At 42.2% G+C, this 26,548-nt stretch overlaps 1 protein-coding gene across 1 annotated transcript in view; it reads right to left on the reverse strand.

Moving 5' to 3' along the window:
- PITPNM3 (PITPNM family member 3) overlaps positions 1–26,548 on the reverse strand; it is a 728,404-nt gene that overhangs the window by 122,337 nt on the left and 579,519 nt on the right. The window contains exon 7 of the mRNA XM_089683787.1: positions 11,182–11,301. Coding sequence (XP_089539913.1) covers positions 11,182–11,301 — 120 coding nt within the window. The remainder of the gene's footprint in view (positions 1–11,181; positions 11,302–26,548) is intronic.

Genomic DNA, 26,548 nt, shown 5'->3' on the forward strand with positions numbered 1-26,548 from the left:
TCCTTTTTTAACATACTACACCATGGCGGTTTCCTCTCTGCTTTGAGTTGCATCCTGCAGACTTGTAGCAGCTGGAGGTTACCAACTTATATGGGCAGTGGAAGGGAGAGAGCAGATGGAAATTTTGCATAGATCCCCAGAGACAGGGAAAGGCATGTGAAGCTGAGGGTCCATTTCAGACACATGAGTGTGGTGGTGCAAATATAGTGAATTTGACAGCACTGGGGAAGAGGGTTCATTCACCAGCAGGAGGATGACAAGTTTCATTGTTGATTATTGGAGGACTTTTGACTTTCACTGTGAACTTGGATTAGCAGCTTTTGAAGACTGTGTTTACACAGTGTTTACTCATGTGCGAATATTTGTACACTTTATGGATTATAAAATATGGGGATAATTTTGTAACTTTACAGCAGCACAACACATTTTCCTTTCTCTATTTTTTATTTGTGTTGAACACCCACATATAGTGATTGCAGCAGCTGGGGTTATGTTAGTTTGTTGACACTATTCGGTAGCGCACAAATTAATTTCTATTTATTTAGTTTTGCACTCAGGGTGCAGAGGACAGCTCAAAAAGTAGTGCTACAAATTTGAAGAGCTGGTCTCCCACAGCAAAAAGACAGAAATGTTGATGTGCTGGAAAAATGGAAATGTGTAGATATGCATCTTGTATGTCTATTGATGCCAGAAATTCTCCTGGACTGAGGAGGCAATGACAGATCTTGTTGATTCCATCCAGAATTTAGGTACACAAAAAAATCTGTTTATATTCTAAGTCAAGTATTGAGCAGAAGCCCCCATGTTAGTTTTGGAATTGTGAATAGGTTTGAATGGAAACCTTGAAATCATTCTTCCAAAGGAACTGGTACAACCACTCCTTGTGCCTGAAGTTGGCTCAAGGCCGTCATTAAATCTGATTTCTTTTCATCTGAAGACAGTAGATTGGAAGTCAAGAAGCAAAGAGGGGCAGAGATTAAAACTCTACTGAAATGACAGATTGGACCCAGAGGTGAGGGACATGTCAGATCCATACTGGTGCAAAGACAAAATAATTCTCCCCACTCTGAGGTGTGGGCGCACCCTTTCATTGTAAATAGGGATTCTGGGCAGGCTTTGTGGACTTTGGATTCCAGGGCTTGTGACAAAAGGAAGTGTTAAACCTTGGTTTTGATTGGTTTTTGAAGCCTGGGGAAAGTGTAAACACTACTTTCAGTAAGCAGAAAAAGGAAGAGACTTAAGCTTCTCCTTGTGGGGAAGAAGTACCTTCCCCTCAGGTAATGTATTGATTTAATTGATGAATTTATCAAGTAATTCCCCAAATACACATTCACCATCAAAAGGCATGCAAAAAAAGATGCTTCTTACAAATGGGTTCATTAGACCAAGCTTTTACCCACAAAATCCTGTGCATCTGCAAAGAGATAAAGGACATTCTAGAGCCTTGGTGAATTACATTTTCCAGAAGGTCAACACAAAACAATAAGGGTGAAGACATCAGCTGTAATTGTTTTGGTTCATTGTTCATTTGTCTAGTCAAGTTAACAATAGTCTGGAAAATAAACAAGGTAGCAATAGTTGGCTGCAGGGCTAGACCTGCAAGGGTGAATGAGGCCTTTAGGAAGGCTTAAAACCCCTATTAACAGAATACTAAAACAAGGGAACATCCACAACAGGAATTGTAAAGTTTTTATTGAGAACTGAAATGGCAGGATCCACTTATGAAACAGTCCATTTCTTCTTAAAACCTTTTCCATGAGAGATGTTCCAGAAAAAATAACAGGTGGAGTGAATACCCTTTCAAGATTGGGCCAGTTCTCATACAGTGCACTGCTGATCTGTGTGTGTATAGGAAATGTCTATCGTTTAGCTAGAAAAATACTGGCGCACGCCGTATCAATAAGTGAAGAACAGGGTCAGTAGGAAAAGAGGACAAACAGCATTTCTGGCCTCTGGAAACTGAAGGTTATAAAAGCAGCAAACGTTTTCTGAAGAATTCAGACGTAGTGGCAGAGAAATCTGCTTTTGTCAGACCATATGGTGCACGCTTGAGAGGGAGCTAGAGTCAGAGGAGGGGAGCGTTGTCATAACAAGAACTTAGTCAGGGACAAGGGAACAGCTGTCACCTTGAGCAGTATTCTGAAATTCCTGTAGGCTGTCTGGAGAACACTTCTTTTGTCCCAGCTTCCTTGCAGCTGTGATCTGCCATTGCTAAGTGAGGGGATCTCCACAGGGGTACTTGTGGAATAGAGTGAGAAATGGATGGGGTTTTGCATGTCCATGTCCAAATATGTGAGCCTCTACAACCCAGGCACAGGCTGTGTTTATAAATTATAGATAGGAAACAAAATTTTAAATTGCTCACATCAAGAAACATTAGAGCAATTATAAGGGGCACCATGTTAAAGCGAATAACCCCTCTGCTAATAAAACTGCAATGTGTGTAGTGAGCTTGAGGTATCTAACTAAAGACAGGAACCTGTAAGCCCTGTTTTATCTTATCTAGGATACTGGGCCACTAGGGATCCAGGCTTTGCCTGAAAGAGTCAACAAATCTCTGAAAGGATCTTCAGGGTCTCTAAAACCATAGAAATGGACCACAGCCCTGGACCTGTAAAGGTTCCTATGGCTAACTACATATGTTGCATTTTGGGCCAAGCGGAGTGCCCAAAATGCAACTTTAGGCCCAGTGCCTAAACAGTGAAGCCCTACACCAGAAACTGCTAAATAGCTCAAGGCAACTTCTTGATAGAACTGTCAAAAGGAAAATCTGAAATGGTTTAAAAAGAAAAATACTTCACCAGAGAACAGGTCTATTACCTAAGGAGAGAGGCAAAAAAATGGAGTCTCATGGAGTGGGGAGGGTTAGATAAGTGCACTCTATGGGTGACTCTAGCAAGTTTTTTTGCAATCATCCATTCAGCTGGAGGTAGCCTGGATATATAAGATATTTACAATGAATGGGAGATTTACTGTAAAGAGTAGGATGTTTTCTTTTATTTTAATTTGTTGTGTTGCAGATACTGTTTTGGGAAAAGCAATGGATACATCGGAGTAAAAATAAAACCAGAGGAATGGGCACAGGTTGATGGTGTACTTATCAACACTCTGCACTTTTCTTTTGGCTGTGACATTGGAGGTTATTTAATAATGGACAAAGATGACTTATACAGTAGCTTTCAACAGCAAAGTATATTAAATTACCCTTTTGTAATTCCCTGGAGCGCAGGATTCATCAAACTCCTACACTCTTGCAAGCTGAGAATGCCACACATCAGCACTTGATAGATTCCAAGAGAAAAAAAGCTATCTCTCCCCATCAATGGTATGTTGTGCTGAATAAATGGAGGATGTGTGTTCTGCACATGTTTCCCATTAATCCTTGACTTGTGTTAGTGTTAAATTAAAACAAATGTCTGAATAATGCTTTGTATCAATTGTGAGGCTACATTATGCTTTCATTTGTGGCCCCACGATACAAACTTGATATTTGTACAGAATAACATCAATTGTATAACAATGATGATCTGACTGGTATTTGTATTAAAGTGTATGCAAACCCAATTACTAATATCCTATATCAGCTTTCACTTGTCAGTTTAATTTCCAATATTTTGAAATCTGCAGATTTTAATACCATAATACCTGAAGATCTTGCCATAAAGACTCTTGACTCAAGCAATTCTTGCTATATGCTGACAGTGGTTGTCCCTGTCTCCCAATTGTGCTTGTGCATAGCCATCCTATCATATAAGCTTCTGATGGCCATTTCAACATACATTAAGCAGACATGTTCCACAGTTGCCACCATCAGGTAACCCGCACTGAGCAGTGCCATGCAGCCATCACTGGAGTACATGTAATCAAGAAGTGGCTGCAAAGACACTAATTTTAACACTAGTGAAGTGCAACAGTTAAAATGGGGTAAATCAAGTATTTTATTTAACCCCTTTGCGTTGGCCCCACCTAGCCCTTTAAGAGTTTCTGAAGCCGGGAGGCAGGCGGGGTTTTAGGGTCATGTGACCACCGTGATTCACCGTCACGGAGGTCACATAATTGGAAAAAAAACGCAAGGGGAGATCGGGACCTTTCCGTGAGTCACGAGCATATGTACTGGGAGCGCGCAGGGCATGCTCTCTCAACACATATGTATTTTCTAATGGTACGTAAATATACGGCCACTCGGTGTCAAGGCCCAAATGCCGAGAGGCCGCATATTTGCGTCTAGGGGTTAAATAAATGGCATTTGTTTATCATACACAGTGCTTTAGTGAACTAAATGTCTTTCAGTTAGAGTTTAAATCTATGAATATGAAAGGAATTAACCATTATAGGCATGTATGCTTCACAAAAGATTTCTGTTAAAAAAAAATGCTTCTTTATACAACCTTAATGCTTAAAAACAATTAAATATACCATAGCTTGAAAAAGTTTTCACAACCCATAATTTACAATATAATTAGCACCAGAGCAAAAACAACAACTAGAATGATTGGAGTGGGTTACCCCCGAAGCAATTCAAAATATCGATGGGGTGCCTGGAGGTTCACCAGTGATAATATTTGGTTTCATCCAAATGGGGGATATTCCAATTCCAATTAAACATTGCTCTTGATCAACATGTTTTGCAACAATGAGTCGCTTCCTCAGGAGAACTTGGGTGCATAGTGATAACTGACCACAACAAAACTTAAATGTGACAATAAAGAGCAGAGACCATTGGGACCGCCAAGTCTGGATGTCTGGACATAAGGCACATCAAGGAGATTAATTATCTTGGTTCCAATTATGGATAGGGCCACTGGTATAACAGGGCATTGTGCAACAAAATACTGAAAAAGAAAAATCTCTGCCAGTATTGGTAGACTATTGCAGAAGACCACTGGTAATCTGTATATAAAAAGTATACCACCAATAGGGGCTGATGTGCTGTGGATGTTGTAACTGAAAAAGTTGGGTGTTTGAAAGGCCAACTTCTCTTCTGGTAAATTGGCCCAAGGTAAAGTGCACTGTAGGGGATGGCTGCCAAATATGGTGGCCAACCCTGTTGTCTAGAGTCCTCAGATGTGTGCTTCTGCATAGAGGCCCTCTAGGCACCTCATCAATATTTTGAATTGCTTCAGGGGGTAACCCACTAAAATCATTCTAGTTGTTATTTTTGCTCTGGTGCTAATTATATTGTAAATGATAGGTTGTGAAATCTTTTTTGAGCTATTGTATATTTCATTGTTTTTAAGCATTAAGATTGTAATAAAAAAGCATTTTTTTAAATCTTTTGTGAAGCGTACATGCCTATAAAGTCCATGGTTTAATATTCATATTATTTTAGGACGTGGCACAAGGAATCAAATACCAGTTTCCATAGTACCACCCTATGGTAACATTTCATACTCTTTAGTGTTTAAATCTACTTTAACCATTTACCACTCCCGAATTGTAGATTTACTGTGGTGGGGTGGCAAGTGCAGGCTCAATCATGTGTATATATACGTGACTGAGCCTACACCTGTTTAGGAACGCGCAGCATGCCCCTTTTGTTATGCGGTTACTGGTAATCGGTAACAGGGTACCATGTGATCACTATGATTGTTTATAGCGATCACATGATTACAATGTAAACAACCTGTCATGAATAGGGTTCCATTCATGAACAGCTTGCTTACTATTGTGATCTGTGATTGGACCAAAGTAATCACATGGTACCTGGCTACCTGTACCATGTGATTAGCTTAGCCAACATAGATCACAATCAAAAACAAGCTGTTCATAATTAGTTAACTCAGTCATGATAGCTAAAGCTATTACGTCAATTTACGCAGCACTTTACATATATATTGTACATTTACATCAGTCCCTATCCCTCAAGGGGCGTACAATCTAAGGTCCCTAACTCACATTCATACATACACATACTAGGGCCACTTTAGACAGGAGCCAATTCACCTACCAGCATGTCTTTGGAGTGTGGGAGGAAACCGCAGTACCCGGAGGAAACCCACACAGGCACAGGGAGAACATGCAAACTCCATGCAGGCGGTGCCGTGGTTGGGATTCGAACCCACGACCTTAGTACTGCCAGGCGGAAGTGCTAACCATTTAGCCACTGTGCTGCCATATTGCTGAAAGTATAAGACACTGCAGTGGAGATGTATTCTCTTGGTGTGATGAATCACACTTCTCTGTCTGGCAATCCAATGGATGTGTCTGGGTTTGGTGGTTGCCAGGTAAATGGTACTTGCCTGACTGCATTGTGCCAAGTGTAAAGTTTGGTGGAGGGGGGATTATGGTGTGGGGTTTTATTTCAGGGGTTGGGCTTGGCCCCTTAGTTCCAGTAAAGGGAACGCTTAAGGCGTCAGCATACCAAGACATTTTGGACAATTTCATGCTCCCAACTTTGTGGCTACAGTTTGGGGATGGCCCTTTCCTGTTCCAGCATGACTGCGAACCAGTGCGCAAAGCAAGGTCTATAAAGACCTAAACCTGATGAAAAAAACCTTTGAGATGAATAAGAGCAGAGACTGCAAGCCAGACCTTATCGTCCGACATCAGTGCCTGACCTCACAAATGCGCTTCTGGAAGAATGGTCAAACATTCCCATAGACACACTCCTAAACCTTATGGACAGCGTTCCCAGAAGAGCTAAAGTTGTTATAGCTGCAAAGGGTGGACAACTCAATATTGAACTCTGCAGACTAAGACTGGGATCCCATTAAAGTGCATGTATGTGTAAAGGCAGGTGTCCCAATACTTTTGGCAATATAGTGTATACACCATAGTTTGTACATGCTAAAACTTTCACACAAAGCAATTAATATGCACTTAATGGGATTTTATTTTAGCCACAGAATACATTTTGGCCTAAATTTATGAAGACATTTAACTTTATTGGATATGTTTTATAACAAAGTACAAAATATTGTTTTTTTCAAAATTCTTGGTCTTTTATCATTGCCAATTAAAGTAGCATAGTGCGGAATAGCAAAAATGGCCCATGAAGGGGGTAAAACCTTTCAGAGCTCAAGTGGTTAAATAATAACTGAAGGCAAAACTTTTTCATTTTATATAGCGTGAAAAGGAATTGGTATACCTATTGAGATTTGATTTTTTTCTTTTTGCAGTATATGTTGCCATTGGAGAGAGATTCACCTTCTCTATTTCTCTTGGTAACCAACATGGTTTATAACCCTCCATTACTCTATCAAAATTAAAAAATATATATTTTGCCTTCAGTTTTACTCTTTAACTATGAATCATGAAAAAACTGTGAAACTGTGAATGAAGAGACTACAAGTCTTGTCTATAACCAAGGTAGACGAACTTGTAGTTTAAATGAACTGTGTGTGTGCTGATCATCCTGCTCTTAGTTCATTCACACATGTCTTATATTAACAGCCCAGACAGAGGTACAGGCACAGAGCTGTAGGCAGTATTCCATATGGCATTTTATTTATATATTGATGGTGGATTGGTAGTAGTATTTTTGATTATTTTTATTTTTAGAATTCTTTGAGTTTTTATGATATTCTCTCGTTCATTGAGTCATCAAATCCAGTTTATATTTGGGTTTGAAATGTATATGCATTCATTTAAAATGTATTTTAGGGTGCTTACTCTAATTATGCATTTACCCCTATATTGGTATCCTTTCCCCCATGGAGATATGCAATATGTGGCACCAATAACACTGTGTATGAACACGTTATGGGACAATATTGAGCAGTTTGCCCTTTGCACTAATGAAAGGGTTAACTGTATAGTGGAGGAAAGGACAAATTCCATGTAGATTTACCATCCAGCCATCCCCGTACCAAAGTCGAAAGGACAAAACGCGTTGGGACATGACTGTACGTCAACCATAAGTGACGTCGGTGGCTGCCACAAGTGACTTTTCGCTGTGAGTTGTGAGTGGGGTGAGAGACCATTACTGTGGGCAGTTCTTCCTGAATGAATGCTATATTTGGCCACTGATACAGAGTTGGACTGTTATGCGAGCATTGTGTTTTATCCTTGTATTTTTATTTTTACTCTTTTAATAAAGTGATTTTTTTTATTTTTATGGGATTGCATTATTGGAGGCTTTTCTTGCTTTCTGCATAACCATCATTAGAGTGTTTACAGCACAAAGGAAGGCTTGAAATCACATCAATGTATGAAGCTCAGTTTTTGATCTGTAATAAGAAAGGCAAATATTTGAGGTGAGTTCATGCCTGTTGAGAAGTGGTGGAATACGGAAGCACTGGTGTGGTGTTTGGAGGAGTGTTTGGGTTTTGCTATATTGGGACATTTATTCTGAACACGAGAGATGGTTATTTCATTGTGAGCAAGTGGGCCTTGCTCAGAGTTATGCTTTGAAGACTCTAATTTTTATATGTTATACATGTAGTTTTCTCCCTTAAAGTTTCCTTTAATCTACCTTTATCTCTAAAGCCGGCCATGGGTTGCAGGAAAGAAAATCGCTCAATTCCCCCATAAACACAGCCAGTAGTGATGGAGGAATCCCACCTATGAAGCCATTGTGTTCTGAAGATGGGTGGGGGGGCAGGGGAACACAGTGATTAGTTACTGCAGCTATAATAGCTATAATAGCCGCTAGAAATAATCGCATGTAAAACCCAATAGGCTGGTTGCACCTCAGTTGATTGATCAACTTGGATATATTCAGCCTGCCCATACATGGTTCAAATCTTTGCCAGTCTCTGCTGAACCAGCAAAGATTAGAACTGTCTATGGTCAGCTTTAGCCGTACTAAAACCGTTGTAAAAAAAAAAAAAAAAGATAGAACGATGCAAATAATTACTGCACTCTTCTTGGACATAATGGGGGTACAACGGAACAAGGGAAGATTGATGCATTTCGCACTAAACAGCGCGTATTAATTACTTTGAGCGCTGTGTATTCATACCACTGTAAAATACTGAATGGATGAGAGAACTTTCTCGCAACCATTCTGTGTGCATGTTTTCTCTTTCTGTGTACACAGTATGGGCTTCAATATATTTTGTATATATTTTTAAGTTAATGTGCAGCAGACTGCTTCTGACTTTAACAATAGTTTTAACCACTTCACCTCCAGAACATTTACCCCCCTTCATGAGCAGGCCATTTTTTGCGATACGGCGCTGTTAATTTAACTGACAATTGCACGGTTGTATAAATTAAATTTATGTCATTTTTTTCCCCACAAATAGAGCTTTCAGTGGCATTTGATCACCTCTGGGTTTTTAATTTTTTGCGCTATAAACACCAACATTTTAAAAAAAAACAATAGTTTTTACTTTCTGCTATAAAACATATCCAATAAAAAAAAATGTAAAAATCAAATTTCTTCATAAATTTAGGCCAAAATGTATTCTGCTACATAACCCCATGATTTTTGGTAAAAAAAATCCCAACAAGCATATATTGATTGGTTTGCACAAAAGTTATAGTGTCTACAAATGGCGGTATAGATACTGTTTTTTTTACTAGTAATGGTGGCGATCAGTGATCAGTGCTAAAAATATACACTGACACTGTACTAATGACACTGATTGGAAAGGGGTTAAACATCTAGGGCGATCAAAGGGTTAATCGTGTGCCTAGCCAGTGCTTTTATGTGTACAGTGTGCTGTTTTTAGTAGGCAATCTGCTAGATTTTATTCTCTGCATAAAATCTAGCAGATCACTGTTGGCACAACACAGCTCTGCCTTTTACTTCGTCCGTCGCCTTGGTGATCAACAGGTGCCGGTGCTCATCCATTGGTCGGCACCTGTTAATTAGCTTCTGCTGTGTCCAATCACAGCCAAACAGCATCTGTGTCCATTTAGATGCAAGCACTGTTCAGGCGTTTTCACAGGGGGCAGGGTTGGCTGTCGGAATACAATAGCTGCAGCGGAACGTTTACCCATCCACATTGTTTAATGTAGATGGAGGAATGTATGCAAGCATAGACAGCTTAAAGCAGTCATTTTTTCCACTAAAAAAGAAAAGATGCTAAACCTACCTGCTTGGTACAAGGGTATTGCACAGAGCAGCCCCAAGCCTTTTTTTCTGGGGTCCCCTGCCAGCACTCTTGGCTCTTCCTCTTCTCTGTATGCCTCATAGGAAGACACTTCCTATGGTGGCGTGCATGTGGGCATGCTCCGAAGCCAGGCTGTGTGCATCCATAGATACACACAACACAGCTCAAACCAGCTCCTTGCTCCCTTCTCACACCTTCTCACAGGATTTGCCTAACAGTCAATGGCTAATGATTCCTGCTGCTCTCAGCCAAGCTTGTGAGAGCAGAGAGAGGGATAAAGAAGAACCGCAAACGAACACAGCGCTGGACAAAAGTAGGTAAGTATTTAGGAAGGGATGGGGGGGAAGTAACAGCAACTGGAAGGTTTTTAACTTCAATGCATAGAATGCATTATGGTAAAAAAAAAACCTTTTTGACTTTAGAACCACTAAGTTCATATTGCTTAAAGTGCTTATAAAGGCTAAACATTTTTTTACATTAATGCATTCCTTGCATTAAGGTAAACAATGTTTAGGCATCAGTATGCCTCCTCACCCACACTTTATACTCACCTGAGCCCTCGTTCGATCATCTGTAGCACTTCTCTCCCCTCACTTACTGGTCTCTCAGGGTTCACAGAGGCAGAGAATGCCATTGTCTCACTGCTGTCAACCACAGCCAGTGACAAGGGAGGCAGGGCCGGGTTCCTCTGCTTGTGTCAATAGAGCTAGCCCGCATGAGTGCCCCAATACAAAGCAGATTCTATGGGGGTACTCGATGCCGGGGAGGAGCCAGGAGCGCCGGAGGGGGAACTGTGAAGAGGAGGTTCGATCCACTCTGTGCAATTCCTTGCAAAGAGCAGGTAAGTATAAACTTGTTATTAACAAAAAAAAAATTACAATCACTTTAAAATTACACAAGTAAATTGTGATGTGGATTACAACAGTTTTATTTCTGAATGCATTTTAACTGAGGGTTTATTGTAATTTAAGTCTTAAGTATCAGGTTGATTTTAATAAAATACTGGAGTATCAATGTTTCAATCAGAATCATTTTAAGTTCATAAAACTGTTTATGATTCTCTCATTCCACATATAGCATATTGTTTAGTACACGCTAAAAGTATGCACTAATAGAAGAAAAGTCTTTTTCAAAATCGAGAAATTAGCTCACAAGATTGCAGTTATCGCAAGAAAGTTACCTGGATGCTGCTGACACTTCCTCTCCTGCTTGTGCTTTGACTCTCCCCAGGTGTCTTTGCACTGTGGCACAGAGCATCAAAACCCAAAATTCCTCCAACACAGTCTCCAATTAGACACACCTTCAAGAAAACAAAGCATGCCACATTATACACGTTAGCCTTAAAATTAAAACATTATTGAAATAATCTAAATATGTAATGTGATTTAAAAGGAAAAACCTTCATAAGTTGAATAACCTTCCTGTGTTCATAGTACCATTAGCTGATAAACAAATTTAGTGCTATTCTGTTGAGAGTCGCTGGTTTTGGGTCCCCCTATTTTCCTGTACAGCCAGGCAACATGCATTTTCCACTCTTGCATCCAAAGTCAGTGATCAGTCCATTAGCTTGCTTTTGTTGTTTTAAAGGTTAAACAACTTGGATGGGGTTTAGGGGTATATGGGATGCTCAATGGAACTGAAACAACTTGGAGGACAAACTTCCTATGTACAAAATGCAAGAATTCGATCCTAGACTCTCTAATCCCTCTGGAGTGGCTCGTCTCCTAATGAATTAGCACACACTAGGAGCACCCAATCCCCTTAAATGAACCTCTTCAGACCCCAGATAAAAATCTCCTCATCCATCTGGCTGTCTTGAAAAGTATCCCAGGGAAAGGAATTCCAAGACACATAAGTATATTGTCTCAGGGAAAACTATTTGGGTATTACACCTGACCTCCCTCTCTGTAGGCCCCCCTCTGATGAGGCCCAGGCTTCCTAACCAGCAGAACCTTCCTTAATCCATCTTCCACCCAACTCCCCTGCTTTCCAAGCTCTTTCATATTTATGGGCTGATCTTCCACAATGCCAGGATTCCTGCTCCAGGTTGGTTCCCATAAAAATGCAGATAAACCCCACCTTCCCTCTGCCCACTGGTTTCTAGAAACTTCTTCAAGTTTCTAGAGCAGGGGGAGGTACCAGAGGACTGACCTGTACAGCCCTAACCTTATGTAACATTGCTGACTCACACCCAGGCTTCTAGCAAGCATTTAACTATACATAAAAACTATCTGCACTAGAGGGCACTACAAAAAGGATCTCTTGAATGCTGGTTCAATATACTTATTAAAGTGGTTATAAAGGATTTATTTTCTTAAAAAAGTTGTTTAATTTACCTGCTCCGTGCAAAGGAACTGCACAGAGTGGCCCCAAACCTCTTCACTTGGGCTCCCCCGTCCATGCTCTTGGCTCCTCCTCTTCAGTGTCTGCCACCATAGCAAGCCACTTGTTATGGGGTCAAACGTGCGGGCTCACTCCCGAAACAGACAGTGTGCGCCCACTCTCTGTCACAGCATTTGTTTGACAGCAGCAGGAGCCACTGGCAGTACAGAGTAAAGCTGGTCATACACTATATGTATTTTAGCAAGTTCCTGAGGAAACCAGCTGAAATTTGCTCAGTGGATGGCCCCCTGCAGCCCTACTTTGTTTTACAGATGTCTATAGTTTGATTGACTTTTGTAGAAGGCACGTGATATAAAATATTTTGCTGGGGGCGTGTCCAAGATGGCGATCGGACCAGTCGCCTGAACTGGAGCTCCGACGGCTCATCTCCTCATCCACCGGCATCCACCATACATCAGAGGGCGGGAGTGAGTGTGAGACTCACCCGTCCCCGCGACATCCCTGCTGGGCAGCTTCGGGCGCTGTTGGCGCCACTCGGAGGCGGTGACCAGGTGCGGCCTTGTTGCGGCCGGGTGGAGCCGCGGAGTTCACCGGCATCCACCATACGTCAGAGGGCGGGAGTGAGTGCGTGACTCACCCGTTCCCTCGACTTCCCTGCTGGGCAGCTTCGGGCGCTGTTGGCGCCACTCGGAGGCAGTGACCGGGTGTGGCCTTGTTGCGGCCGGGTGGAGCCGCGGAGTCCTCCGGCTCACATCGGGCCGATCGGTGGTGACAGAGCACGCGGGGCAGAGGTGGGAAGGGGGAGGACTGGTCGCCCCCCCTCCCACTCGTTCAGTGAACGATCCGCCTGTCGTCCCTCCGTTCCAGACGGGACGACAGGAATATAAGTGTCACCCTCCCTCCCCCCATATGTGAAACAGGGGCGGTGTGGAGTAGTGAGGCCTAGTGAGCCCAGGACCTCTTCCATCAGGGTACAGGCTGAGTGCATTTTCAGTCCAGGGAGACATATTATCCATGAGTACATTCCTTCTCCCACAGAGAACTGCCAGCACTTCCCGATCCATTGGGTCACCCCCCACACAAACCCAGGAAATATCGGCATATTGTTGAGGCCTTGCTACAGCCTTTACAACAGGTAGCTGTGCTGAGGATAGGCCTATAGCAGACGTCCCATACAGATTCATATAAGGGGAAGGCTGTGGTAATCCCTGTATCCGTACGTCCGCACAGCAGAAACCATTGACCCCCCCTGTTTCGCTTATCCTTTCCTGCACGCTGAGGCATATAGTGCAATTCTGGGCCTGTTGTAAACTACCTATTCTCATTTTCACATATCTGTTCTGGGGGATCCAGCTTGACCCCAAAGAAAATGGCAATATAATACCGTGAGCCTTGACACACGTAGGTGGGGCTACGCAATCTTCACAGAGAGGCGACGCAAACATGGGGAAGGCAGACAAGAAAGCTACTACTCCTCGCTCCAGATCCCCTCGCCGTACAGGTGGTCCTGCTAATCGCAGTATCCCGGAGCTATTCCGGTCTCACACTCCGGATCACGCAGAATCCTCTTCTATTGCATCACCATTACATTCGCCTACAAAGGAGATTCCATCACAGTCTATTAGTTTGACAACAGTTGCCACAACAGCGGCCATACCTGGACATGTCGAACCTCCCCCTCTCACCATCGGGGATTTGAAAGCGGTTGCATCAGATATTAAAGGGACTCTTTCAGCGGCAATAGCTGAGCTACATATTGACCTGCAGGCAGTGGCGCATAGGCTGGACGCAGTGGAGGATAAAGTTAGTATGCAAGGCCTTGCTATTCATGAGGTGCGCAAGCAGGTTGACACGCACTCAATGCACCTAAGAGAGCTCGATCGTCATATTGAGGACTTGGATAATAGGGGAAGACGACATAACTTGCGGGTGCGCGGTGTACCGGAAGCAATAGAGTCTGGGCAGCTCGCCCAAGTTCTTTTAACCATCTTTAATGATCTTTTGGAAAGACCGCATGAATCTCCTATTGAGATCAAACGTCTCCATAGGGCCCTACGTCCCAAAGGCAGAGACACGGACCCACCGAGAGATATAGTTTGCTGCCTAGTCGACTTCCGACTTAAAGAGGAAATATTACGTAGAGCTCGGGACAAACAGCGCTTGTTTTACCAGGAAACGGAAATTAAATTATTTCAGGATCTCTCCCATCTCACTCTGCAACGTAGGAAAGACCTGCGCCCCTTACTAGATTTACTTCGCTCTAACGGTATCGCCTACCGTTGGAAGTTCCCGTTTGGTCTTGCTGCAACACATATGGGGAGATCAGCTCTCATGAGATTTCCGGAAGACCTTGCACCATTCTGTGAAACCTTGAATATCCCTTTACCGGATATACCTAACTGGTCCAGTGCTTCTTCTTTACAATTGCAGCTAGATGACAGCCCCATGGAAGCACAGTCTGCTGGCCACTTATCTGGAGAAAGACGACGCAAATCTTCACACCCAGCTTCAACTTCCCCGGTACGAAGAAGGCTTATTAATGATGACAGTTTACCAGCATCGCCTGCACACCGTAAGGCGCGTCATGAATGACCTTTTCCCGTTTTCTGATATTCATGCTCATGAGTATAAACACCCCCACAGTCTGAGGCTGCTTTACTAGTGAATCGAGTAGGTTTTGTTATTTTTTATCCACGGTTCCTTTATGTGACATAACTAACATCACCTGTACTTCTCAAGGGTATGTGTATCGCTTCACATTGCCAAGCTTCATATATGTAATATGTATCGATCATATATATTCGTTTTGTAGGCATGTAAGGGCTGAGGTATCCTTATTTGTGTTATGAAAGAGAGATGTTGGGATCTGTGGAGCTATTGGTTGTGTACCTGCTGGTATTGAAGGGCTCTTTTTTGCTTGGCTAGTGCGCAATACTATGGTTCTGAAAAGCTATTTGTCTTGATCTTGTAGATAAATTCTCCATAAGCCTTGAATTGCCTCGGGACTAGCCTATACGCTTGTGCATACCATCTTTGGTGGGACGGGGGATGGGGGCTTGTGCGGATCAGTGGTGTACCGAGATGTGTTTATCTCTCCTGAAGCATCCTAAACAATAATACCATAATCTGGATTCATGGGATTTCGTACCATCTTGGTGTACTGCTGTACGTGCTTGCCTCTGACCCTTGTCTCTTAATTAGATCAATGCTAATATCATATTAATAGTCTATTCGCATTATTTATTTGCTCTCCTTACATTATGCTGGTCTTACAAAACTCTTGGGATACCTCTATCTGCAATTCAGTTTATGATATGTTACATACCTCCTAACTAGATGTGAGTACTGTGGTATTTTTGATTTGGAGTATGAGTCCATACTATATGATTTTCACATGTATAGTTCACTCCGTGGATGGGTGCAATTTGGCCCTATACATTTAGCTGCTCTACTTTGTCGCAGACTTGTTGGGCCACAGATTGTAGATGCTTCTTCCCCAGCAACCTATCTTTGTTTTGTAGGCGATGGGGTGTTTAACACTACTTAGAATCCCTCAGTTGGGATTATTACTTACATTATCTTTGGAAAACGGTTTCAGGAGATATTTGGCCCTTGGCTTACATCTCAGTTTCGGCATATGGGATTATGTTGCTCCTGCCATGCACTTTTTCATGTACAGTAGCTATCTTTATCCGAAATTGATATGACCTATGCAGACCCTTTTCAAGTGACTCGAGTGTTTATGTGGTACGATTTAAAGTATCTTTTAGGAAATGACAGGTCACAGATTGCATTGTATATGACTCGTGATAACATAATATGTATATGGTAAAATAGGTTACGCTCAATTGCATAACGTATTTCCAATGACTGTCCAAGTTATGTCATACAGTTTTAAATATTGGGTCTTCTCCTTTGGCATACATTCACTTTTACACCTATTGTTGCACATCACTGTTTAGGAGCCTTGATAGGGTCCAAGTGACTACCTACAACCTTGAGTTTATCATGATGTTGCATATAATACTTTTAGCATACATCCCTCCCCTGTTACACTCCACTTATCTCTCGATACAAGTCAGCTACTTCCCACCTACGTATATGTGTCAAGGACACATCATATTGGATCACTCCCCCTCTACAACTTTTATTCAGGAGAGTTAGGCCTCTTTAGAACTATACTGTATATTCTTAATACGGCCGTTTCTGGGTTTGACACCTCTCCGACAGTTTATTCGAGATTCTCACACAACGTCTTGCAAACAACCATTCCATAGGAGCTTTACTATGAGATAGAATAGCTGGACTATTCTGCCTCTGGAGTCGAGTTTTAAAGGAAGTTGAAGGAACATAGATTAATACATACATACGGACATATATGAAACACACCTGACACTTCTATCTTTTTTTCTACCTAATTTTTTGACTCTGTTCCTTTATAATTTAGTTTCTATTCCAACAGTTTAGAAACTCTATATTAATCTTTTTTCTTCTGATACCCCCTTGTTGTCGTCGTCCCCCCCCCCCCCCCCCCTTTTTTTTTTTTTTTTTTTCTCTCTCTCTCTCTCTCTCTTTCTCTCTTCGCCTTCCCCTTCCTCTCCCTGCCTCAGCGATACGTATTGAGTACACTTATAGCCCTCCAGCAACCAGTTCATGTAGATTTCATAATGGCTAATAAACACGCATCTAAACAGTCATTTCGCACACTTTCCGTGGCCTCTCTCAACGCAAGGGGCCTAAATGTGCCTGAAAAACGCTCGCAACTACTCACTTATATGAAGAGCCTACGTGCAGATGTGATCTTTGTCCAAGAAACTCATTTTCGAGCAGACCAAGTCCCTAAATTCTCTAATGTTAACTACCCCACGGCATTTCACTCAGTTAATGCGGAAGTAAAAGCTAAGGGGGTATCCATTTTGCTTTCTAAAACGCTCCCGTTTGAACTTGCTGAGTCTCTTGAAGATCCCGAGGGCAGGTTCCTTTTTCTCAAAGGCACCCTCTTTAATAAACCGCTTACCCTAGTCAATGTTTATAGTCCTAATACTGCACAAGTAAGCTTTTTTCGTAAAATCACCAAGTTACTTGCTACATTTCAATCGGGTATCCTGATTCTGGGAGGCGATTTTAATGTGGCTCTGAACCCACTGGAAGATACGTCCTCGGGGTTTTCCTCCATACCGTTCCAAGCACTCAAACAAATCAAACTTGAATTGAAAGACCTTCTCCTTCATGATACATGGCGTACCCTTCACCCTTCGGACAGAGATTATACCTTTTATTCTGCTCCTCACAAACGCCACTCTAGAATCGACTACTTCTTTCTCTCGCAAAACGATTTAAATACCTTGCAGTCTGCCTCGATCGAACCAAAGATCCTCTCAGATCACCACCCGATTATGATAACGTTGCAATTCCTGGATACACCAGGCATATCCAAAATATGGAGACTGGATCCATTTCTCCTTACGGATTCCTCAGTTACCCTCCAGATCCGTGATTCTTTGACAAACTACTTTCGAGAAAATACATCCTTGGAAACGACCCCTCTCGTACGGTGGGAAGCACACAAATGTGTAATACGTGGACTTATAATGTCAATCTCAGCTGCGCGAAAACGTCGGGCTCAAGCATCATTTTCTTCTTTATTGCAAAAAGTTCGCTCACTTGAGTGCGCACATAAACGATCTATAGCCTTAAGATCGGCTACTGAACTAGATCGAGCACGACAACAACTCCGCGATGTCGTAGAGAAGAAAACTAAGCGTAATTTTACTCTACAACAGAAGCTTTTCTATGAACATGGCAATAAGAGTGGCAAATTTCTTGCTCGGGCGCTACAATCTAAAAAGGCAGCTCGACACATTTATCAGCTCCATTCCAAGCATGGACGCCTACTGAAAACATCGTCGGAAATCGCGGCGGAATTTGAAGAGTTTTACTCTAACCTATACAACCTACCTTTACAGCCCAAACCAACAGGTGACGTTAGGCCACGTAAGACCATTATACAGGCCTTCCTCACGCAATATCTCCCCAAACCAGTTTCAAGGACACAAGCGAAAGAATTGGAGGGAGCTTTGACGCTACAGGAACTACAACAGGCTATTACACAGTTGAAACCTGGTAAAAGCCCAGGACCCGATGGCTTTATCAACTCTTACTACAAATCTTTTCTTGACATTTTAGCGCTTCCTTTTCTACAGGCCTTCAACACATTAGACACGCCAGGACAATCTATGAGTCATCTTTCGGAGGCTCACATTACGGTTATACCCAAAGAGAATAAAGACCAAACTTCTACAGTGAATTATCGTCCGATTTCGCTATTAAATGTTGATCTAAAGATCTTTGCTAAAATTCTGGCTAACCGCTTACTACCTGTTATAGACTCCATCATATCTCCGGACCAGGTGGGCTTTGTTCCGGGCAGAGAGGCCAGAGATAACACAATTAGGGCCATTAATATACATCACTGGCTACTTCAAAAGCGACAACCTGGATTTTTTCTCTCTTTAGATGCCGAAAAGGCGTTTGACAGACTAGCATGGGATTACCTGGAGGCAGTTTTGATTGGACTAGGACTACCTTTGCGCTTTTTGACTTTTATTATGTCTCTATATATAGCCCCCACAGCGCGAGTGCGCGTTAATGGTCACCTTTCGGACTCCTTCTCAATTGGCAACGGGACTAGACAGGGATGCCCCTTGTCACCCCTCTTATTTATCCTTACATTGGAACCTTTATTGAATTGCATTAAGGATAATGCTAACATCAAGGGGATTTTGATCAATGACAAACTACATAAAGTGGCAGCCTTTGCTGATGACATACTTCTTTTCCTAACAGACCCGCATATCACGTTGCCAAACTTGCTACAAGATTTCAAACTATTTCAGTACTTGGCTAACTTTAAAATCAATTTTTCTAAATCTCAAGCACTTAATGTATCATTAACTCCGGATGTGTTGAAACAAGCGACATCAAATTTTCCTTTTACTTGGCAACGTGAAGCTATCACTTATTTAGGAATCCAATTACCAACACATCTTTCGGAATTATATACAAAAAATTTTCTACCCCTCTTACGTGACATCTCCAAAGACCTACAGACATGGAATAAACCCTGGTTTTCTTGGTTTGGTAGGGCAGCTATACTAAAGATGAACGTGCTCCCCAGAATATTATATCTTTTGCAGACAATACCAATCCAATTACCAAACTCATTCTTCAAATCCTATAGAACGCTCTGTACCTCCTTTCTTTGGTATAATAAACGCCCAAGAATTAGCTTTGCCCAACTCACCTTGCCCAAGAGGAGTGGAGGTATAGGACTTCCGGATATTCACCGTTATTACAGGTCCTGTCACCTAGCCAGAATAGTGGACTGGACAACAAACCACACTCGTAAGGTGTGGGTTGGTGTAGAGGCTGATTTCTCAAAGATACCACTCTCCACCTCCCCGTGGCTGAAAACCTCTCACGTCCCTTCCGAGTTTCGAGAACACCCACTTATAGGTCCCACTCTATGCTGTAGTGCTCAGTTGTTCCAGAAAAAAGAACTATCTTCCTTTCCGAGCCCTCTTACTCCGATCAAATTGAATCCGGACTTTATTCCAGGGATTTCTCCGACCTTTCTCGCTGGGTATGGCCGTGATGAGAGTCTTACAGTGGGTCAATTCTTCAAAGATTCTAGCCTCTTATCTACAGAAGACATTGCAAAGACGTGGCCATCCATTACACTAACACCATGGATGTATAGACAAATACACCATTTCTTACGTAACTCCCCACATCTAAAAGACTATTCAAGACCGCTTACTGCATTTGAGAAGCTCTGCTTTACGGACATCCCCCAGCGGCATGTTATATCTAAGCTCTATTCCTATCTTGAAAGTACTAACACATCTCATTCGCGGAAGACCTGTTCAGCCTGGCAACGTGACCTACAACTTCAAATCTCACCAGAGGACTGGGACCGCATTTACGACCATATGCATAAAGGCTCCATTTGTGTCTCTACACAAGAAGGCAATTATAAATTATTTTCCAGATGGTACAGAGTTCCGTCTTGGGTTAGTAAATTTGATCCTAACGCCTCAGATCTATGCTGGAGATGTTCCCGGGCAACAGGTACTCTTCTACATATCTGGTGGGACTGCCCGCGGCTGCAACCCTTCTGGAGAAAAGTTTTGGACATAATCACTCAAGTAACTACATACACCCTAGACTTTACCCCAGCACAATGTCTACTTCATCATTCCTCACTTTCTGTGCGGACTTATCGTAGGTCGCTTGCTTTACACATGATAAATGCGGCAAGACAGTGTATTCCGGTCCATTGGCGATCGGAATACGTTCCCACCGTGCGAGAGTGGATTCTTAGGATCATCAGGATCGCAGAGATGGAGGAGCTGATTTCAGTGGCAAAAGAACACCCCGAGAGATTCAGGAAGACTTGGGCGTGTTGGAATCATTTCCAAACTACCGATACTTATCATTGTCTAATGAAGGAATGAGCGAGAGGAGATTTGGTGACACGGAAACCCCTAGAACGTTCACTTCAGGAATAGTTCCATTACGGGACTTTAACGAAATTGTATTTCTAAGTAATGATTGAATCTGTCTCAGCCTGGAAGCTGCTAACTGATATGACTGGTTTGGTTATGCCTATTTAGTTATATACCTCATCCTTCCCCCATTCACCTCCCCCCCCCCCTCTTCCCCCCCCCCCTTTTTTTTTTTTTTTTTTTTTTTTTTTTTCCTTTCTCTCTCTCTCTCTCTCTCTACCTCTCTCTCTCTCTCTCTTCATCTGTATTCGTCCCCTACGTCCCTCCTCGCCCCACTATGATATTTTTTCTCATACTCTTCCTCCATTCCCTTGCTCATTTCATTCCCATCTCTTCTTTCTCTCTTTTTCACCTCTTTACCATATTCTAACTAACTATATTTTTCATAAGGTACAGAGTACTTACAGACACACAGGTGTAACAATACTCCTCCAATCTAATCTATAATGTTCAAGTACGGAATCCTAAGACATATATGCCTTGAGTTGACACGACTATTGCTATATACCTCACTGTCCTGTTTCTTTAGATCTCCCTACACTAGGACTATTGTACCCCGTATTTCTATAAATTACTTACTGCTAACATCATTGCTATGGGTATATACGGTGCCTTCCCCTTAGGACTGTATTTCAGGTTGAGCTACGATTTACTTCTATGTCCTGAACCCGTCTGCGTTACGGGAGAACATGCTTAAAGACTTGCGCGGACTGCGTTCCGTATTTGTTTATGACTTGTTATGCCTTTCATATCTCAATAAAATTTCTTGGAAAAAAAAAAAAAAAAAAAAAAAAAAATATTTTGCTGAACAGCAGCTGCATCCAATCAAATGCATTCACTGTTTAGGTATTTTTACAGCTCACAGGGCCAGGTGTCAAAATACAAAAGCTGCAATGGAAGATTCGTTCATGTGCACTGTCTAGCGTGGATGGATGAATTGGTTAGTTTTTTATTTGTTCAGCCCACAGTCCATGAGTATATCTGAAAATTGATTGGTTACTATGCTTTACTTAAAAATAGCCAGAGATACCGGCTCTTTTCTATTCTGCACATACCTGAAGCAGACACAGCTAGGAGTTAACAATAATGTTTTCTATCCTGTTCTAATGATTACCCCACAATCCACAGCCAAGGCTTAGGGTACCCCATACACATTAGATAATCACCAAATCTGGCCAAAAGCAACTTGGGAGACTGCTTCCAATGTCTATGCGCACATCAGCAGATCTTTGCTCTACATCAGACAATACCATCCAATGATACCCATTCACTGGACATCATCTGTCCACTACAGTAATTACTAGGCATGCTATTTGGAAGCTGTATACCCAGAAAATGTATAGAAAATCAATTTTTTTTGTTCTATGCTTAACAGAAACTTTTATGTTTTTTTTCATATTTACCACTTGCAGTTAGCAGATGACACAGAGCAGAAAGTTACCTCCTGAAAATCTTGGAGACAAATACTTTGTTAAAAGTAGGGCTAAATTAGTCACAGATACTGTGCTCCCAGGTCTGGAGTTTCCACTAGGCAAGCTAGGCAGCTGCCTAGGGCGCACTGCCACTTAGGGGCACCTGGGCAAAGCACAGGCTGTCACTCTTTCTGTGTGGGACGCCGCCATGTCATGAATGATCCTTCAGCTGAGGGCAGGGGTGGTAGAGGGGGAGGAAGATAGGACAGAGGATGTCTGGGGCCAGTGTAGCAGCTGACCTGCAGCTCCTTTCAGTGTTCCTTTCAGACTTACAGTAGTGCCTTACTGCAAGCTGGCTGGCTGCTGCAGATCACTGTGGAGTTCTAGCCCTTCTCTTCCCATTCATCAGCAGAGGTGGAGCTGCGTCTGCGCAGGAAGGTAATGTCTCGTGTCTGTGTGATTGTGAACCGGCCAGCCATCCATCACATGTGCAATGTGTCAGTGAGTGATGACATCATCATGATCCCACAGCCTGCTCTTCTAGTGCCTGTTGGGCCTGTTGATCTGTATCAGTGTTGGTGGTGGTGTGTTGTGTTGGATCTTTCACTGTGTGGGATTTTTCTAAGCACACTATGGCATAAACCTGATATATACCTAAATAACTGAATAAAATATTATTAAGGGACTAATGCCATCTTTGAGCAGGCATAATTTGTTGTTTCTTCACCCTTCAAAATAGCCCCTTTGAAATCCTCATGACAAGCACATACCAATGACTTTAATACCCTTCAATTATAGTCTTAGAGTCCAATGCACTTGGAAGTATGCAAAGAGGTTTTCAAGGGAACTGCGTATACGCTGATCTTCTCTTCATGGTGTGAGTATAAATAAGACAACTCAAAAATATGATCTATGATCAACTGAGACAAAAATCCAGTAAAGAAGAGTAAATAAGCAAAAATGAAAGCATCAGTCCAATTGTTCCCCCTAATTTGGTTCAGAGGTACCTATTCACCACAAACAAAACTCTATTAAAAAAAAACCTTTTAATAAAATGATAACCTACTGTACAGAACTAGCATACCCATATCAGGGAACAGGCCCGGATTTAGGGGGGGCTGGAGTGGGCTATGCCCCCCAGATTTTAGTTGTGCCCCCCCCCAGACCTCTGTGAATGAATTCACAAATCCATACGACCTGATGGGGACAGCTGATGTAAGGGGGCACTCTGATGAGGCCGTTGATGTAAGGGGGCACTCTGATGTGGACATATAATGTAGGGGCGCTCTGGTGAGGACACCTGATGTAAGGAGGGACTGTTATACGAACTTTGATGTAAACAGGACCTCTGAGAAGATCTTGTGATATAAGGAGGGACTCTGTTAGGGACACCTGAGATAAGGGGGCACAGGTTCTGTTTAATCACCCTAAACTAATGACCGCATTCCCAGTTCACTCCTGCACCACCTCTGCACTACCTGTAAGATGTTACTTCCAGGTAACTCCGTGGTACATGACTCCGTGGTACAAAAGAATGCCGAGTGAACAGGGAATACTGGTTCTATGCATTCCTGTCACACTACTGACATTATGCCCCCTGACTTTTTTTTTACTGAAATCCCAGATCAGACAGGCCCTGTCAGAGAGAGGGCAAACATTTGGGCCCACCTGTTTACACCAGTTCACAGCAATTTCAGAAATTGTCTAGGTGATGCAGGAGAGAGGCCAAAAAGACATATGGAGCCCCCTTTCAAAATACCTGTTCAGTACTAATGAATACTAGAATTATTTGTACCACTGGTACCCGAACAGGTGGCTGTTTAGAAAATGTCTATGCCCAAATAATGCAAAAAAACATATAATGGATAATAAATATATTAAATAAATCCATAAGGGTGACTGGAAAGTATTGAAATAGTCCCCACAGCTTCCAAACAGTGTTTGTGCTTGGTATTAATATAAGTAATGCGCACTCACCGGACGTGCACTATTAATGTGCACTAAATAGGCAAAATGGCGCATGCGTTGTAGGCCAGCGCCATTTTGTTGAATTCCAAAGGGCTTGTATGATGCCGAGCGCTAATGCGCCATGCTAATGAAGGATTTTGAATATACAGTGGATTTTGCCTATTTAAGTGTGGTGACGCACTTCCGGTCGGAAGCCTTCTTTATTTACATTGGACACCCATGCAAGTACATCTGATCTGAGGTTTGATTTACATGTGATGTACAAGATGATTTTAAATATGAGCATATTCGATATGTGATACTTTGTTTGGTGAATAGTTTTACACTATGCAAGCATTCACTTCTATTTTCTGAGGGATCAAGTGGCTGCAGCCACCTTATGTGCCTGAAGAGGAGATCTGCTGCCCTGTGAGCCTGTGCTTGAATCTGTACATGAGGGGAGGTCAGTGTAGAGAGCTGTGGAGGATTACCTACTATTAAGGGTCCATGTGTTAGTGATCCTGAAGGCCTTTTGACCCTGTGCGGGTCGCAAGAGGGAGGTGAGCGGGTAATTCAGCCATTTTTGGATATCTCTGCACATTTATAAGCACTTTTTTTTTTCTTCTTCTTCAAGAATTGCTGTGGACTTTATATATGGTTTTTTGTATATTGTCAGGTGTTTTACACCTCATGGGACTTTATATATTTATTCATTTATTCATGTTTGTTTGCATGATCAGTTCTTAGTTTATGCGTTTATTGGGATGCACATGTGTTTTGTGTTATATGGTGGGAACTGATTTTTAGTTCCGGTGGGAGATTTTTTTAGCACATTGAGTCATGTTGTGACTTACTTGTTTGATTTGGAGCACTATTGGATCCCATTGGATTACTTGGGGCACCATTTATGCTATTTGGTCCTTTTAGGACCTCGTATTGACACTTGTCACACGTGATTATTTATGAGTTTTTTGGCACTATTTAATATTGTGTGTTTATGTTATTTGTGTCACTAATTTTGCACTGTTTCACTTATTCATTTATGTGTGAAGAATTTTTATGGTAGTAGCGCTGCATCATTTCACGTGTTTCATTTATATTTTTTGCCTATATAATGCATTCAGTCACATCATGGCGCCTATTGGTTCTTTCTCTGATGATGTGCGTGCGCACGTAACGCGTAAGGAGGAGCCATCTCACGCCATGACGTTATGCCGTCGGAGCATCGTGGAGCTCCGGCGGCCATTTCTTTTCAGGGATGGTTAGTCCACTGTGTTTTACTTCGTTTTTACTTGGATGCATCCTGTTCATTATATTAATAAATGTTACCTAACTTACTACATATGGGCATTTTTTTGTTCTGACCCCTTGCAGAGAGTATTAATTTCTTAGATGCCCAGTACCTACTCAGTGTGTCCAGAGAGGGAGCCTCCTGTTTAAACCTTTGAGAGCTGCACCCACCCATCCCTAAAGGGGAACTCTGGACACCCCTGGATAATCAGCCCCTAAGTCCCTGGACCCTATCCATCCTGAGAGGGAGCCTGTTCCATCTATTGACCCAGATGACTACTTGATGACACCAGGATAATATACAATGCACATTAATAGTGCACGTCCGGTGAGTGCGCATTACTTATATTAATACCAAGCACAAACACCGTTTGGAAGCTGTGGGGATTATTTCAATACTTTCCAGTCACCCTTATGGATTTATTTAATATATTTATTATCCATTATATGTTTATTTGCATTATTTGGGCATAGACATTTTCTACGTGCATTTCTCAATTTAATTACCGTAGTGTCTAGCTGTATATTTGATGTTTGCATAGACTTTTATACAGGGTTAATTCCTCCACTTTTATACAGGGTTACTTCCTCTTCATGATCCAGGTAAGCTTTCTCTTCAATGCCAGATCGAAATTTTAAAAAATGTTTTAAATTTTTATTATAACTTGGGCCTTTTGTCAGACCTCTACTGGTTTGCAGGCAAGTTATCAGGAAGTTCAAGCCGGCCGTGCTAATTTTCATTAGTAGAGTCCTGCACATATTCATGAGCATAGATGTGTTGCAAAAATGATAATGTGTGCTCACCATGGCGCACACATGGGCACATGGGTGCAACCACAGATCCTGGTGTCTGGCAGCCTTTTTAAACCCGATTCTGCCAGCATGTTACCCACCCATGCCTGTCTCTGACCTTGACTATGATCCTGATTCTGTACCTCTCCGCCTGGCTGTTACCGAACTTGGCTTGTGACCTGACCTCTTGCTTCTG

Source organism: Staurois parvus, unplaced genomic scaffold (genome assembly GCF_062004578.1).
Source record: "Staurois parvus isolate SC_StPar_1 unplaced genomic scaffold, SC_StPar_1.0 ptg000321l, whole genome shotgun sequence".
In the NCBI taxonomy this organism is placed as follows: domain Eukaryota; kingdom Metazoa; phylum Chordata; class Amphibia; order Anura; family Ranidae; genus Staurois; species Staurois parvus.